The sequence below is a fragment of the Bubalus bubalis genome, chromosome 3, assembly GCF_019923935.1.
Source record: "Bubalus bubalis isolate 160015118507 breed Murrah chromosome 3, NDDB_SH_1, whole genome shotgun sequence".
Lineage (NCBI taxonomy): Eukaryota > Metazoa > Chordata > Mammalia > Artiodactyla > Bovidae > Bubalus > Bubalus bubalis.
The window spans coordinates 124,882,412-124,899,134 of record NC_059159.1 but is presented as its reverse complement, the minus strand read 5'-3'; the positions used below and the strand labels follow the sequence as shown (position 1 = coordinate 124,899,134).

Below are 16,723 nucleotides of genomic sequence, written 5' to 3'. Positions count from 1 at the left end.
TAAGCTGTGCAAATATGTGTTTAATGACCATGTTGCTCCGTGTCAAGTCTAAATCCCAGATAATTAGCAGATAGATAATTGGTAGAAGAATGGGAGGTGCCGATGGATATCCCATCACTTGGGTGAAGCTAGTGATCCTCTATGGATTAAGACCCACCCTCTGTAAGTGTTGATGGCTCCTATTTGAAATGCTCCTTTCGAAAGGGCCTAGGTCCAAGAAGTGTCAGGAGCTCCAGAATGGGGCGTTGGCATCAGCGCTAATTCCCTGGGCTGCTTCCATGCAAGGTGGGTGGATGGGCCCCACTGCCACCAGCTTAGTGCTGACAGCTCAGAGTCCTGTTCTGCCACTGACCTGGTGGGTCGTCTTGAGTAGGTCCCGTCTCCTTTCTTGCCATTTGTCTACTGGCAAAGGGTAGAAGGAATAGGGTGGACATGCTGAGTTGAGAACCCATTGTAGACAAGATTTTCCCTACTCTGCTCCTTCCTGGTTTTGTCAGAGGCGTGGTTAGTTGGCTTGGATGTTGGGGTGCCTTGAAGAGGATGTTCTGGGAGTGAAAGCAGACATCTGAGATGAGAGTTGACAGTATTGTATTATGTGCATGGTGACCCTGGAGTTGCACATCCAGGCAGCACTGGATTGAATGACTTTCACCTGTCACATTTAACAGACTAGTCATGCTCAAGAGAATGGAACTTAAATGCAGCTCTGCTGTGGATCTGGGTGTAGAGGACTGAGCGCTTGACTAGAAGTCAGGAGGCTAGTTTTGAGGCTGTTATCATAGGAAGTTTAGGGTGAACATAGTCTTTATTTCTCTGGGATAAATGCCCCTGAGTGCAATTGCTGAATTGTATGGTTGTTACCTATTTAACTTTATAAGAAACTGCTAAATTGTTTTCTAGAGCAGCAGTACTATTTTACATACCCATCAGCATTGTATGACTGATCCAGTTTCTCTAACTCCCTACCAGCATTTGGTGTTGTCACTGTTTTTTTTTTTGTAGTCACTGTGATAGGTATGTAGCAATATTACATTGTGGTTTTAATTTGCATTTCCCTGTTGACTAATGATGTTGAACATCTTTTCATGTGCTTATTTGCCATCTGTGTATCCTCTTTGGTGCGATATCTCTTTTGTCCATTTTGTAGTTGGATTGTTTCCTTACTGGTGAGTTTGAGATTTGTCTGTATATTCTAGATAGGAATCTTTTGTCAAATATGTGGTTTGAAAATACTTTCTTCTGGTTTGTGGTTTGTCTTTTCTTCCTTTTAACAGTCTTTCCTAGACAAATGTTTGTAATGTTAACAGTCCTATTTAGCACTTTTTTTCTTCTATGCATTGTGCTTTTTTGTGTCATTTCTAAGAACTTTTTGTTTGCCTAATTCTACATCCCAAAGATTTTCCTCCCATTTTTTTCTAAAAGTTGTGTACTTTTACATTTTATGTTTAAGTCCATTATCCACATAAAGTTAATTTTTACATAAAGTATGAAATTTAGATTGAGGATCAAATTTCTTTTTTTTTTTTTTTTGGCCTTTGGATGTCCTGTTGCTCCAGCACCATTTGTTGAAAAGGGTGTGTTTCCTTTGTTGGACTGCTTTTTCACCTTTGTCCCAAATCAGTTGGTTATTTATGTGTGGGTCTATTTTGGGGTTCAATGGCACCCCACTCCAGTACTCTTGCTTGGAAAATCCCATGGACGGAGGAGCCTGTTAGGCTGCAATCCATGGGGTCGCACAGAGTCGGACACGACTGAAGTGACTTAGCATAGCAATGCATTCTTTTTCATGGATCTGTGTGTCTGTTCCTCTACCAATACCAATATGGTCTTGAATACTATAGGATATAAGAAGTGTTGAAATTGGTTAAATGATTCCTCTCCCTGAAATGGACTAAATATTCATGTCCCTTCAAAATTCAAATGTTGAAATCCTAATTCCCAATGTGAGAGTATTAGGAGATGGAGCCTTTTGGAGGTCATTAGGTCAGGGTAGCACCCTCATGAATGAAATTAGTGTCCTTTTTAAAGGACCCCAGAGAGCTCTCTTGTCCTCTTTCCACCATGTGAGAATATAATGAGAAGTCAGAAGTCTGCACCTGGAAGAGGGTTCTCACCGGAACTTGGCTATGCTGGCACTCTCCCAGAACTGTGAGAAATAATTTTTTTATTGTTTATAAGCCCCCCAAGTCTGGTATTTTGTTATAGCAGTCTAAACTGACTAAAAATATACTCTTTTTTCAAAATTGTTTTAACTATTCTAGTTCCATTGCCTTTACGTATATTTTAGAGTGATCCTGTCTATATCAGTAAAAACTCATGCTGAAATTTTGATAGGAATTACTTTAAACCTGTGTGTCTACTTCGGGAAAAATCAACTTCTTCATATGTTGAGTTTTCCAACCGTGCATATGATTTCTGTTTGTTTAGACTTTCTTTGTTTTTTTTCATCAGTATGTTATACTTTTCAACATACAAGCTCTGTACATGTTTTGTTAGATTTACCACCTGTTTTTTTTGGGTGATTATAAATGGTATTATATTTTTAATTTTGGTATGCACACTTTCATTGTTAATACATAGAAATATAATTGTTTGATATGTTTGTCTTATAGCTTGTAGACTTTTCTGGACTCACTTATTAGTTCTAGGAGTTTTGTTGTTGTTGTTTTCTCCCTATGGAATCCCTTGGATTTTCACTGTAGACAGTCATGTCCTCTGAAAATAGAGACAGTTTTATTTCTTCTTTTCCATTCTATGTAACTCTTAATTTCTAGACTTTTTTTTTTGGTACTGGGTAGAACTTCCAGTACTATGTTGAATAAGAGTGATGAGAATGGACATCTTGCCTTGAGCTTGATCTTTGGGAAAAATATTCAGTCCTAAGTATAATGTTAGCTGTAGATTTTTGGTACACATTCCTTGTCTAGTTGAGGAAGAACCTTTCTGTTCCTATATTTTTGAGCGTTTTTATCATGATAGGTATTAATTCTGTCAAATGCTTTTTATGCAGTGATATGATTATGTGATTTTTCTCTTCTTTAGTCTATCAATATGGTGGCTTGTGGTAATTAATTTTTCCTATTGAACTAGCCTCACATCCTCTGAAGTCAACTGTGTTTGGTTATGCTATATAATTATTTTCATATATCACTGAATTCTATTCGCTAATATTTTATCGAAGACTTTTCTGTCTATATTTATGAGAAATACTGGTTTATGGTTGTTGTTTCATATGACCTTAATCTGATTTTGTCATCAGGTTAATACTAGCTTTATAGAAAATAAATTGGACGTATTTTTTCCTCTTCTATTTTTTGGAAGAGATTGTGTTATTGGTATTTCTTTAAAATTTTGATAGAATTTTCTAGTGAAATCATCTGGGCCTGGACATTTCTTTTGGGGAGTTTTAAAAAATTATGAATTCAATTTCCTTTATACTTAGAAGGCTATTCAAATTATCTATTTCATATTGAGTAAGTTGTGGTATTTTTTGTTTTTTTGACATTGGTCTATTTTATCTAAGTTGTCAAATTTATGTGTTTTTAGTTGTTTGTAGAATTCCCTTATTATACTTTGATATCCGTAGGGTAGTGGTGATAGCTTCCATTTCATTCCTAATACTGGTGATTGTGTCTTTTTTCCTTAATCAGTTTTGTTAGAGGTTTTACCATTTTATTCATCTTTTCAAAGAACTAGCTCTTTATTTCCTTGATTTTCTCTATTGTTTTTCCATCTTCAGTTTCAATGATTTTGACTCTTTATTGCTCCCTCCCACCATTCCCTGATTCCTTCCTTCTTTCCTTCCAGCCTAATAGACCTACAACAGTATGTTAGTTCTAGGTATATAAGTGATTCAAGAGCTCTGTATGTTACAGAATAATGACCCTGATAAGTCTAGTTACCATCTGTCACCATACAGTTATAATATTACTGACTGGATTCTTTTTTTCTATTTTCTTGAGGTGGAGCTTAGGTTATTGATTTGAGATTTTCCATTTTTCACAATGTATGCCTTTAGTGCTATGAATTTCTCTCAGCATTTTATTTTTGCTATTTCCCACAACTTTGGGTATGCTGTATTTTCATTTTCATTCACTTCCATGTTTAATTTCTCCCCCAACTTCTAGACTTTCTCTTTTACCCATGGACTATTTAGAAACATATTGTGTACAATGTTTTCCATTCACTGATAAACTAAGTCAATTTCTGGATCTTTCTTTGTCTTGTATGCTTCATTTGTTTTATTGGCAAGCAAAGGCCTATAAGGGATGGCTTCACTACTCCTCAGACTCAGGTCCATCTTCATCTTGACTAATCTGGAAGTAACGAAGTTTATAAGTTTATAAGATGCAACCCTTGAAGCCAGTCACCAAAATTGTTCTTTTTAAGGTATTTCTTGGTAAGATATTTTAGATACCTTTTAGAGAACTGTTTCTCAGAAACAACCATGATTTTATTCTTGAAGCATTCAGTGCAAACAACATTCCCAAGATTTCCAGGTTTTCCATTCATTTTAACCTTCTCACATAGAAACGGTTCAAAATTTCCAGAATCTTCTCCTGGATGATTAAGATCCAAATTAAACTTCCAGGTTGACTTCTTGGGCTTCCTTGTCTTTCTTCGGCACCATCTTGAAGGTTGGCCATGCAATCAGAGAGCAGCCCTGAGTCTTTTGACTTCTAGCCTAGTGCTCCTCTAACCCAGGAGCCTCATGATGCAAAGTATTATCAATTAGAAGTTCTGGTGCCCAAATGCCTGGCTTCAAACTGTTCCTCCTGTTCTACTTCACGGTCACTACCTTTCAGGGGAGTTTGTGGAGACTGAAAGCACTAGATAGTGCCCACCACCCCCCTACCCCCACTGCAGCTCACTGAATGTTAGCCATTGTGACTGGTATCAGAGACGGAAGGCATTGTTGTGCCCATTTTATTGTTGAGGAAGTTGAGGCTAGACTTGCACAGGTACTGGAGCCAGGATTCGAACCAGTGTGTTTGTGACAAAGGTGGGCAACTGCTCAGAAAATAGGAAAGTACCGAACAGTGTTCAGATTTGACCCTTACTAACAGTATATCAGACTCTCGATTCATTTCATGCATTTGTGTGTAGTGGGGGGCAGCCCAAGTTTCCTGAGGATAGATTTAGGAGGAAATCTTCAAACTGAGACCTGAAAGGGCTTACCTGGTGGCTCAGTGGTCAAGAATCCACTCGCTAATGCAGGGGACATAGGTTCGATCCCTCCAGAGTGATCCCACATGCCTCGGAGCAATTAAGCCCATGCGCCACAGCTGTTGAGCCTGTGCTCTAGAGCCTGAGAACCACGACTCCTGAGCCCTCATGCCCTAGAGCCCATACTCTGCAACAAGAGAAGCCACTGCGATGAGAAGCCTACGCACTGCAGCTAGAGAGTAGCCCCTGTTCACTGAAACTAGACAAAAGCCTCAACATCAGGGAAGACCCAGCACAGCCAAAATAAATAAATACAATTTACAAAAAAAGAGAGTGAGAGATTTGAAAGCCACTTACTGAGAAGCGAGGTGTCTGCCAGGGCATGTAACTCACCGGCCAACCAACCTTGTAGTAGTGTTTCGGAAAAGTCATTTATGTTCATTATAGTTTGGGGTTTGGGTGGAAAGCCTGTTTCAGTTCTGGGGTTTTGCTCTCCTATCAGGCCGGCTGCAGGCCCAGACTGGCCCCTGTTGGAAGGAAGTCGGCCCTCCTCCCCTCAAGGAGGAAAGGCCCTCCCGTCTGTGGTCGCTGCATTGTACTTGCTGGATTCCAGGCTGTCAGTCTCATGGAGAGCTCCCGGGACGCTTAGCCTGCAGATTGTTTTGTTAGGTTTCTCCTACAATTAATTTGGAAATCACCCAGCTGCCCACAGCCTCTCCCAGGTGTTCTGGAAACCACAGGCCTGCTCCTGCAGCCTTTGCCTTGGTGGGACCATCGCTGGCTGAAGCTGGGTGGGTCAGGGTGGGGTGATAGGAGGGTGAAAAGAGGCCCATAATGGTAGAGCTCATTTAAAGCCACGTCCCCCTCAGCTTTGGCACTAACCGTCCTGCTTTGTAGGATCTGGAGCAAACAGATCCACACACTTTGCAAACTTTATCTTTAAGCCTCACACGCCCTGTGGAGGTAAGTCAGGGGCGTGTGGAGGATCCACCCTACTCAACGAGAAAGGATTTCCCCCAAGCTGCAGTCAAACCAACACGCAAGCCTCCCGGTTCCCATATCCAAGGAGCACAGATCCTCACATGCTTGATTCATTTTGCTGTGAACTTTGTTACACCTGGATTGAATCCCTTGCAGACAAAGGTCTGTGACCTTGCGCTTGCCCTCTTTTCTTGGACCTTACTTTTCTCATCTGAAAAAATGCACCTGAAAACTGTTACTTCCTAGGGCAGTTGTGAAGATCTAAAGGAGAGCATATGTGGAAGTTCTTAGTACAGCATGAACAAAGCCACTCATGGATAATGTGAGTTATGTTAGTCAGCTGTGCCATGGCTGAGCCACTTGAAGCTAGGGAAGAGCAATGGTGTGCTGAGAGCCCTGGACAAGGATCTAAGACGTTAGCTCCTTGTACAGCTATGGAAAGTCACCTTCTTTATTTATGTGCTCAGTCGTGTGTGACTCTTTGTGACCCCATGGACTATAGTCCATCAGGCTCCTTTGTCTGTGGAATTTTCCAGGCAAGAATACTTGAGTGTGTTGTCATTTCCTTCTCTGGAGGATCTTCCCCTCCCAGGGTTGAACCCATATCTCCCATGTCTCCTGCATTGCAGTTGGATTCTTTACCTGATGAGCCATTGGGAAAACCCAACCTTGTTTTTTCCTTCTATAAATCAAGGGGTAAGATTATATTACCTTTCAGCTGTATGTTTTTTTAAATATAAGAATGGCAAAGGAAATCTCAACAGGAAAACCAAGAATCAATTTTTTCCTGCCTCCAAAAGGGTCACCTTCTTTGGTTAGGATGTATTTGGCTGCAAGTAACAGAGAGACCAAAGATAAGAGGTTTAAATGGCAGGATGTTTGTTATCGAACACAGGTATAACGAATTGTTCCAGGGTTGGTTCTTTCAGTAGCTCAGTGATGTCATTAGGTACCCAGGTTATTCCCACCTTTTGGCTCTGCCATCCTCAGCAGGTTGTCTTGTTCTCTTAGGCTGGTACCCTCCGAGCCCAACATGTCTGTCACACTTGCAGGAGTCACACTCTAACAACATTAAGAGGAACAAAATGGCTATTTATTTCCCCCTGTTGCTTTAAAAACAAGGAAATATTTCCCAGAAGTCCTGAGCAGACTTTTCTGGACATCTCACTGGCCTGGAAAGTATCCTGGGCCTGTTTCTCAATAATCACTGGCAGGAGTGATGGAATCATCACCATGTCTACCTTAGACAAGTCCAGATTGAGCCAGTGGGCACTCCAATGGGTGTAAGACATCCCCTACAACACATGACCAATTACAACCTGAACAAAATCAGAGTCTTGTGAGCAGAGAGGGGGCAGAATGACAACTATGAGTATCTGGCACACCTTCTTGAATAAGCCAGAAAGAGAGCATATTGTTTTACTCCTGTCCAGGGTTGCCCACTGTTCAGTTGTCCTCAGTATGCTGCATCTCAGCTCTACCATAAAGAACCCTTTGTCCAGTTCCCTTGATAGGACACTGTTCTTTCTTTTGAGCACCAGTACAGAGAAAACGTGAACACACCCCAATGTTGAGTAGTTGTATGAAGCTTGGATGAAATCTAGGATAGAAGGAAAGTGTTACATGGGAGGGGGAAATTTTGAAAATGCTCATATTAAGTATAATTTTCTCATAGTGTAAGAAACCCTTGGACTTCCCTGGTGGTACGGTGGATTAGAGTCTGATGCCAGTGCAGGGGACATGGGTTCAATCCCTGGTCCAGGAAGATTCCACATGCCTCAGAGCCTGTGTGTCACAACTACTGAAACCCATACACCTGTGCTCTGCATCAAGTGAAGCCACCGCAATGAGAAGCCATTCCACTGCAATGAAGAGTAGCCCCTGCTTGCTGCAACTAAAGAAAGCCTGCTCGCAGTAACAAAGACCCTGCGTAACCAAAAATAAATAATTAAAAAAAAAGAAACCCTTCACAGGGCTGCTCACGAACACACCGTGCTTCTAATCTCATTCCCTTGTCCTGAGGTCTGGACCTCTGCAACAGAATAACATGATCCATTCATGTTTGAGCTGAGTTACATACTGGCTGCTGTGAGGAATGAGTGAGGAGAGCAGTGGAGGGATCAGGGAGCTCTGTGTGTGAGGCTGATGCTGTGATCCAGGAGAGGGATGATGGAGGCTCCTGCTGGGTTTTGTCCTTGGAGGTGCAAGATGGGATTAGGTGGTTCCTGGAGAGGTGATGATCAAAGCAAATTTGGGGTGACTGGAACACATAGGGGTGTCTAGGAACAGCAAGTGGGGGTGTTGGATGGAGCCTAGAGGTGTAGGAAGGGCAACTGTGGGAGATGAGGCCAGGAAGTGGGTTGGCATAAGGATCATGGAAGGCCCCAAATGACAGGTGAAGAGTTTGGGCTCTCTGGTACAGACAAAACGGAGCCTGAGCCCACAGGACTGGAGCTCAGCTTCTGGAAGTGAGGCTGGCAGTGTGGGCAGAATGGGGGTGGAGGTAACAGCATCCAGGGGTGGGCTTGGCTGGCTACAGGCGGCTGAGAGCAGTGGAGAGAGTTGGGCTGTATGAGGCTGTGCTTCTCACACTTCATCTCTGGTTGCTGATTGCCTCCATGCATGAAAAATCATAGCTGGGAAGCCGCTCCAAGTTCTCAGATAATGAGATAAGCCGGTGTTCTGACCAGGGCAGAGATCCACCCTGATTCTGGCTCCCAGTCCCTTCCTCAACCTGGGAGGGGCTGACAGTTGATCCCCAGCGCCTCTCTGACTACGTGCCTCTGCACCTGGTTAACCCTTCTGGGCTGAGCTGGAAATCAGAGCCTCAGCTCTTAGAAGAGGGGCTGTGGGGCTGGCAGAGGGGAATGGGGAGCTCCACAGGGAGCAGTCGTCCTTTCCATCCCAGGAGCTCTGCTAGCTTTGGCCTCTACCTGGAGAGAAGAGGGAGGGCCTCCCATCCTCTTCTGCCCTACCTGTCTGCTCTGCTTTTTCTTTAGTTCACTGCTCAGTTTGGGCTGAAAAGCACTAGCCACACTGCCTTCCCTCTGGGTAGTTCTAAGCTTTGTATTTAACTGATCCCAGGCTCGCTTTACCCATCCATAGAATGGAGGGCCCCCACCCAGTTGCTCCTTCTCCATCCCTCAACCCCCATCTGATTACTTCCTTCACCTTCACCACCACCCCCATCTGATTACTTCCATTTCCACATTGCCTTTTATGAGGATGATAATCAAATGTAGTCTCCTTCGAGGGAGGCATAGGTTTTAGTCAGGCTTGGACACTTAGAGCTATGAGATCTGGGTTAAGTCATGTGTCCCTTTAGCTCTGTAGAACCTCTATACACACACATCGTATTCCTATTTATTCCTATTATTGAAAACTCATGTGAGCACTGAGATGAGAGTCCTGGTTCTTCCACCAAGCTGCTCTGTGATCCTGGGAAGAAAATCCAGTCTGGTACATGCCCCTTGTCTGAACAACTTTCACCAGGGACCTTCCCTGCCCCCTCCAGTTATTCTGTCATGCCAGCCCCAGCAGTCAGCACTTCTCAGGAACAGGATGAGCACAGAAACTGAATTCTCTAGAAAGCTGTGTGTATTGGGGGTGGGGATAGGGGGACTGTGGGGATGGCGGGGGTTGGGGGGATTCATTAGGGCACTCATAATCTTGGGCTATTCAAGGGACCCTTAAACTGCTTTACTGGAGGATCCTTCAGCTCTTCCTGCTGGCTACTGGGTCCTGAAAAGTGAGCTTTATTTTTCTCCTAAACCTCAACTAGCCCAGACTTGGGGTTAGAGTTGCCAAGCTTAATCCCTATTTAGGCAAATGACTGCTGCTTAGAGGATACAGAGACCAGAGCCCAAGGTCTCCAAAGTAGCTCAGCAGGGAGTCAGGAGCCTGGGTTCCTGGCCAGGCTCTGACACCCCAGCTTTCAAGATGGTTTCAGATACAGTCTCACTGAAGCACTGTCACACTCACACCCATCAGACACGGAACATGAGATGAGATGCTTTCGAAAGGTGAGGATTCCAAGACTGTAAAGTGTACCCAAGGGTGGAGGTGAAGGGCTCTACCCCAGCCATCTCTCTCTGCAGCCACCTCTGGTTGGGGTTCTTGCTCAGAAACAGGAAGTTTCTGGAAGTTATTCTGGGGTCTCTGATCAACAACGTAACACTTTACCCCTCACCGACACCCCGCCCCACACTTCTCTAAAGCTTTGCCTCTCTACGTAGGGCAGAGAAATGCTTCAGGTCTTGTTGAAATGCAGTTTGTGTTTCAGTGAATCTGGGTAGAGCTTGAGAGTCTGCATTTCTGTCGAGCTCCCAGGGGATGCCCATGCTGGTAGTCTATGGCCCACACTTAGAGCTACAAGGCCTTTGTCTCCTGTGCAGGACAGCAGGGACAGCAAGCCTGCTCTCAGCCTTTCTACTGGCTCTTGGAGAACAGCATCCTGGATTCAGATGACCAAAAAAAGAGGAGTTCAAGAATGTGAGCATGAAAGGGAACCTGCCACCTAGGTTTGTAGATAGTGCAACATCGGTTGGTACAAGCTCGGTCAAGATCTCAAAGTATTTCAGTGACAAATTTGGGACTCAGGCCTCTTGCAAAGGAAAAACAAAAACTAGAAAAGATACTCACTGAGGTGTTTTCTGTGCTTTCTCTGGGTGAATTAATGTTACCTTGACTCTTCTTTCTGTGGTTGTTGTCTTTTTTTTTACAATGAAAGTGTACCAATTTTGTAATAAAAATGTAATTTTAATGAAAACATTCTCACAAAGTTCTTAGTAAATGAGATTATGTTTATGAGTGTTCTGGATAAACTATAACTGTGTACAGCAGCTTCATGTCATGACTGTGGAATTCAGCCCAAACGCTCACGAGTTCATTTCAGCGAGGTTACCCTTACTCTTTCAGGCGCACGGGTCGTCGAGTTGAGGAAGCCGATGCCGTCACCATCCACAGCCGCCGAAAGCAGCTTCCTACTCCCCCTTGGCCTCTGCTGTGGGAACGCTTCCCCTAGCGCTGCAGGAATCTTTCCCCTTAAATCGGGGAAGATTCCTTAATCCGTTTTCGTAGTAAACGACCTCGGGCCAAGACTGCTTTTGTTGCTGGTTTCTTAAACTTAATTGCAAGCAAAGTTAATTTGAAAGAAAATAAATGTTACAGCTCTGGGGCGAATTCTAACGAGCCTTGGGAAATTAGAGAAGAACGCATCTAATTACCCACAGCCCGGGGGGTTGTGCACACGACGCTGGGGGTGCAGGGCCCAGAGAGGGGCACACAATTTTTTTGGTTTCAAGATAGGAAGAAGAACAAAGAAACGCACCTCCCGACTCTGAGCCCCTAGATGGAGAGGTCCTGTTTGGCGGTTTGGGCGTTCGGAGAGTTGGACTGTCGCTCGACGCAGCAATGAATGCTCTCAAGGTCCTAGAATCGCGCGGACGGCTCGGCCGCGTGGAGGGTAGACTCGGCTCGGCCCGTCTGTGGTTGAAGGGCCCGGGTGGCCCGCGAGCTTTGGGTGCCGCCGGCAGGCAGGAGGCCGAAAAGCGCCGACGTTCTCCAAAACCTCGAGAGTCCCGCTGTCTTTCCGGGCTCTCGCTGTGCGCACCCAGTTCCCAACTCGCAGCGTCCCCTCTCCCGTCACATACTCTGGCTTTTGGCGCCATATCACCTGTCGTCCCAGTTTCCAGAGAGAGTTGGGAGTGAAGACGCGTGCACTTTGCCTCTCCATCTTTCTCGTTCACCCGGGTTTTACCTCGACGCTCCAGGAGGCTTCGGGATAAGCCGGCGCTTTTTAATTGTAAAGCCCTTCTTCCCTCGTGTGCCAAGCGCTTTACAGTTTACAGCGTATCTACCTCTCTTGATTCGTTTAACTTTAGGAGGACTCTGAGCGAGGGGTCACAAATTCCTACTCACAAATGAGGCCCCTAGAGAAGGGACTGGTTAATGGCGCTGTCAAAGCATTGGACTTGCTAAATAAAACACAGAGAAAGGGTCAACCACCGCATTAACCGGGCGCATAGACTGCCCTTTTCCAGCCCTAATCCCCTAGCTGGGCTTTCGGCAGCCAAGGACAAGACCCTGGGGTGGAAGCCTTTCAATTTCTGACTACTGCCAGCTAAGGAAATGGCAACCCACTCCAGTATTCTTGGCCTGGAGAATCCCAGGGACGGGGAGTCTGATGGGCTGCCGTCTATGGGGTCGCACAGAGTCGGACACGACTGAAGAGACTTAGCAGCAGCAGCCAGCTAGGCAAGGCATCCTGATTTCTGCCTGGGAGAGCCAGACTGTCTAGCTGCACAGGAGAACCTTTGAATTTCAACCTGCAAGGATCCATAGGGAGATAAGGGAGGCCTAACACCTAGGCATTTCCAAGCTCACAGGGCTAGGTCTGAAATCGGGACCTACTGGTCGTAGGATCAGTGCTGCAGCTGCTCCCTGCCTCCAGGTGGCCCATTACCACCGTCAGAGTTAGGAAGGACCAGTGTCTCGACTCCTGCTAACACCGTAGCCATCAACCACACACTGCTATTGAGCACTTGGCTTGTGGTTAGTCCAAACTTGAGCTGTAAGTGTAAAATACACTCCACATTTTGAAGACTTAGTATGAAAAACATAAACTACCTCAACAATTTTTACACTGATTATACCTTGAAATGATAGTTTGGATAAATTGTGTTAAATACAGTATATTATTAATCTCACTATTTCACTTGTTTTTAAAATAAATGCAGCTACCAGAAAGATCTTAGTTACATGGGCAGCTTGCATGATATTTCTATTGGGCAGCACTTTTTAGACAGATACCCGTCTGGACTGAATCACATTCACATGTCTTTGTGAACAGGATAGAGCAATCCATGAAATTAAAAATTACCAATGGTTTTCAGTCTTCTTTCCCACACTCCCCAACTCTTCCCTAGTAAATTAATTACACAGAAAGAGGCTGCCTTTCTCTTGCCAGAACTCACCTCAAAGATCTTTATTAGAAACAGTTCATATGAACACTCAAGTTTATCTGCAACTGCACAACGAGCCTCTGAAATATTTAATGCTTGAAAGTTTTGCTCCAGAATCAAAACTTACAAGATATCTCCTGAGAAAGGTGGGGAAATGGTTGGATTTATTATTTTTTTTCTGATCTTGGTCATCTTGTAGCTTAAAAGAAATAAATGGAAACAAAGTTAAATACCAGTTTCTTTCTAAGCCTGCCTAACTGACTGCCCCAGTTTTTCTTTCTTTTTTGCATGAAAAGGTGCCAGGGATGGAAGGGCCAGCCCGCAAAATGAAAGCCCTCACCAAGAGACTCAAGAGAGTTTTGTCATCTCTTTGACTTTTAACTCACCCATTGGGTCCAGGGCTTAATGAAAAGAAAGAGTGGGCAATAGACAAATGTATTTCTACCTGCCTCATTGGAAAACCACATTTATGACCCAGCAGTAATAGCTGCTGAATGATCAGCACATCATGCTGAAATTATGACATAATCGGGGCCTGGAGCTAATCCAGAGTTGCTTGCCATGAGCTCTGTTCCCATTCCCTGGAGTAAGGTTAGGCCTTGGGTGGCCCATCCATGCTGCCAAATATGCAGGGCGGCAGCAACCCTGATGGGCCCTTAAAGATCATATGGGGCACGGTTGGATTCTACAGCTCTCTTGTATATCACATGGGAACACTGCAGGGTGTGAGTGATGGAAATGGGTCACACTGTGGCAACCCAGCACAGTCCGGATTCAGAGCCAGGTTTGCAGTTCTCAGAGGCTGGGAAAAGCAGGCCTCGGTCAAGCTAAACAGAGATCTTTCCCATTTTTTAAAAAAGTTACTTCTTTTGCAAATTTGTCCTCCTCACCTTATGTAGGAAGACGCTATAGGAGTCTTTTATTGTAGTAAGATAGTCAAAGGCACAAGAGGTCGAACTGTGTAAAAAGAGTTTTGAAAAGTACAGGGAAGAGTGAAATCATGTGATTCTCCACCATTCCTCTAGACTCTGGAGTAGACGCTACCTTGTGCCCCCTTTAGAGCTAAGGGCCCTCCCCGGTTAGAATGTCCAAGGCAAGACCTTTGGAGCTGCGCCTCTATGAGGGTCTATTGTCCCAGTCCATGGGCCTCGGACGCTTCTCCCCACCTCCCATTTTCAAAGCCGCCCGGTAGGCGCCCGGTGTACGCGGTGCACCGGGAGTCTGCGCCCGTCACGCCGGCTCGGTCCCTGCCACGTGGCTCTCAATTCGGCCCTCTGTCCAGTCCTGTCCTCAGGTTTCGTCGATACTTAGTTCGTAAGGACAGTCGAGGTATCTATGAATTTTCGCCTGTATGCTCCGCTCACATGGCGGACACGAACCGATCCACTGCGCTTGGATAGGCAGCCGCGTGGCGAGCGTGGTAGGCGCCTCCACTGCCCGCTCCGAGCTGCCCACCAGGATTGTAGCAGGGCCCCAGAGCTCCGAACTGGCCGGGCGATGTGCGCCCATAGAAGTCCACCGCAGTCTCGATGCCGCCGCTGCTGCCACCCGCGGGGGGCGAAGCGGGCCCGGCCAACCGGCCAGTCGCTGCGAAGAGGGCCCCGCCGGCCCCTTGCGAGTACGTGCCGTCGGGGCCAGCGTACGCGGCCGCATAGGCGGAAGTGTTGGCGGGTCGGGCACCGGCGCAGCCGGCCGGCTGGTAAGCTGTGCTAGCGGCAGAGCCGCCGGCCGAGGCAAAGGAGCAGGAACCGGCGGGCCCCGATGGCGCGGGGCCCAGTTCTGGGCTGAGCGGCCGCTCAGGCACCAGGCCGAAGACGCGGCACGGGCCTGGCGAAGCAGCCGGGTAGTAGACCGGGGGCGGCGGGGCGAGCGACGGTGCGGCATAGCCTGCATAGACCGCGCCAGGGTAAGGAGGGCGCGCAGCGGGCACCCCACCCGGGAAGATGGCGGCAGCGGCGGCGGCTGCAGCGGCAGCGGCGGCGGCCGCCGCGTCGTGCATGTAAGCCGGGTAAGTGGACAGGTCAGAGCGTTTGAAACGCTTGCGGCGGCGCAGGAAGCTGCCGCTCTCGAACATGTCCTCGGCGTTGGGATCGAGCGCCCAGTAGTTGCCCTTGCCCGGGCGGCCGGCCTCGCGCGGGATCTTGAGGAAGCAGTCGTTGAGTGTGAGGTTGTGGCGGATGCTGTTCTGCCACTTTTTGGGGTTGTCGCGGTAAAAGGGGAAACGCTCGGTGATGAACTTATAGATGCCGCCCAGAGTGAGGCGGCGCTCCGGCGCGTGCGCTATGGCCATGGCAATGAGCGCGATGTAGCTGTAGGGCGGCTTGCCCCGCTGCAGGGGGCGCTTCCGCCGCCGCCCACCGGCGCCGCGACCCACGGCCTCCGCTGGTACCCCGCCGGCCCCCGCCTCACCGCGCTCCTCCTTCACGGCCGCCAGCGCCTCCGGCTGCGGCGGCGGCGGCGGCGGCCCGCTCTCGGCCGTCATGGCGCAGCCGTCCCGCGTCCCCGAGGCGTCCCCGCTGCTTTCGAGGATCGGGCGACGGCTTTGGGAGCTGCGGGGCCCGGGACACTGGGTCGCGGGGACTAACGCTGGTTCCCTTTGCAAAGAGCTGAGAGGGTCCTCGCAGCTGGCAGCGGGAGCTTCCCTGGCAGGGGCTCGCAGGAGGCTTGGCGTCGGCGGTTTCCGGACTGGCGGTCTGCAGACAGAGGTTCAAGTGTCCCGCCCACCGACGGCTCTGCTCGTGTTCTGGACCTCGAAGCCAGGCGCCGGCAGCGACGCTGGTACTGAAATTAGACTCCTGTCTAGGGCTGAAGGGTCCTTTGCGCGCTGGTGCCAGGCGATCAACGGGTCTGGAATTGGTCCTGGGGCTGAGGCGCTGGCATCAGTTCTGGGCTTCCCGCTGATTCTGAGGATAACCGTCGAGGTCGCGAGTGCAGAGGAGGTTGCGGGCCCAAAGGCCTGAAATGGTAGCAGTTAGTGCAGGCGTGGGCACTGTGTTGGGGGCGGCCTAGGCCGCGTCCCTGAGGCCGCAGCCGCTGAAAGCGCGGAGGGCAAGGAGTCGAGGCGACGGTGGCGAGGTCGCGGCGTGGGCCAGGCGCGGTGGCCGGCCACTGTTCCTCTCCGAAGGGTTGGCCTCCAGCCGCCAATACTTCTGGCGAGGCGCTCCCCTGAACACACCCGGACCGGCTCCTCCCTCCGCGGGTTTCTCCTCCTTAAAGGCGCCGGGAAGCTCGGGGCGGTGCCGGTTCCCCGCCCGCCCCCAGCCCCCCGACTACCCGCCCCCTGGGCCCCGGCGCACCTCCCCAGGTAGGAGCAGCTGTGGCGGCGCGGCGGGAACCACATGATCGGAGCGCCGAAGGCGCTTGGAGATCTCCCCGGCCGGTTCTCTCTGCGCACCGACGGGGAGAATGAGGCCGAGAGAGGCAGGGACTGTCGGCGCGCAAACTCGGCGCTTTCGGACTTTACCAGCCTGGATAGAAGGCTGGGACCCACAGGTGAAAGGAAGGGCTCGCTTCACTTTTTTGGCTGGAGAGGGTGAGAATTGACTGAGGGGGCTCTTGGTTCTTGTGGGTGGGGGCGAGGAAGGGAGAAGTCCCAAGTGATTGGCTCCCAAGGT

General features: G+C 48.0%; 1 protein-coding gene and 1 pseudogene across 1 annotated transcript; both read right to left on the bottom strand.

Moving 5' to 3' along the window:
* Positions 1-3,508: 3,508 nt before the first annotated feature.
* LOC102390561 lies at positions 3,509-7,382 on the bottom strand (annotated as a pseudogene).
* A 3,502-nt stretch (positions 7,383-10,884) lies between these two features.
* Positions 10,885-15,605, bottom strand: FOXE1 (forkhead box E1). Its single transcript, XM_006080928.4, has one exon. It carries the CDS (start codon positions 15,589-15,591, stop codon positions 14,470-14,472), a length of 1,122 nt encoding a protein of 373 aa, XP_006080990.4. The 5' UTR covers positions 15,592-15,605; the 3' UTR covers positions 10,885-14,469.
* Positions 15,606-16,723: the final 1,118 nt, after the last annotated feature.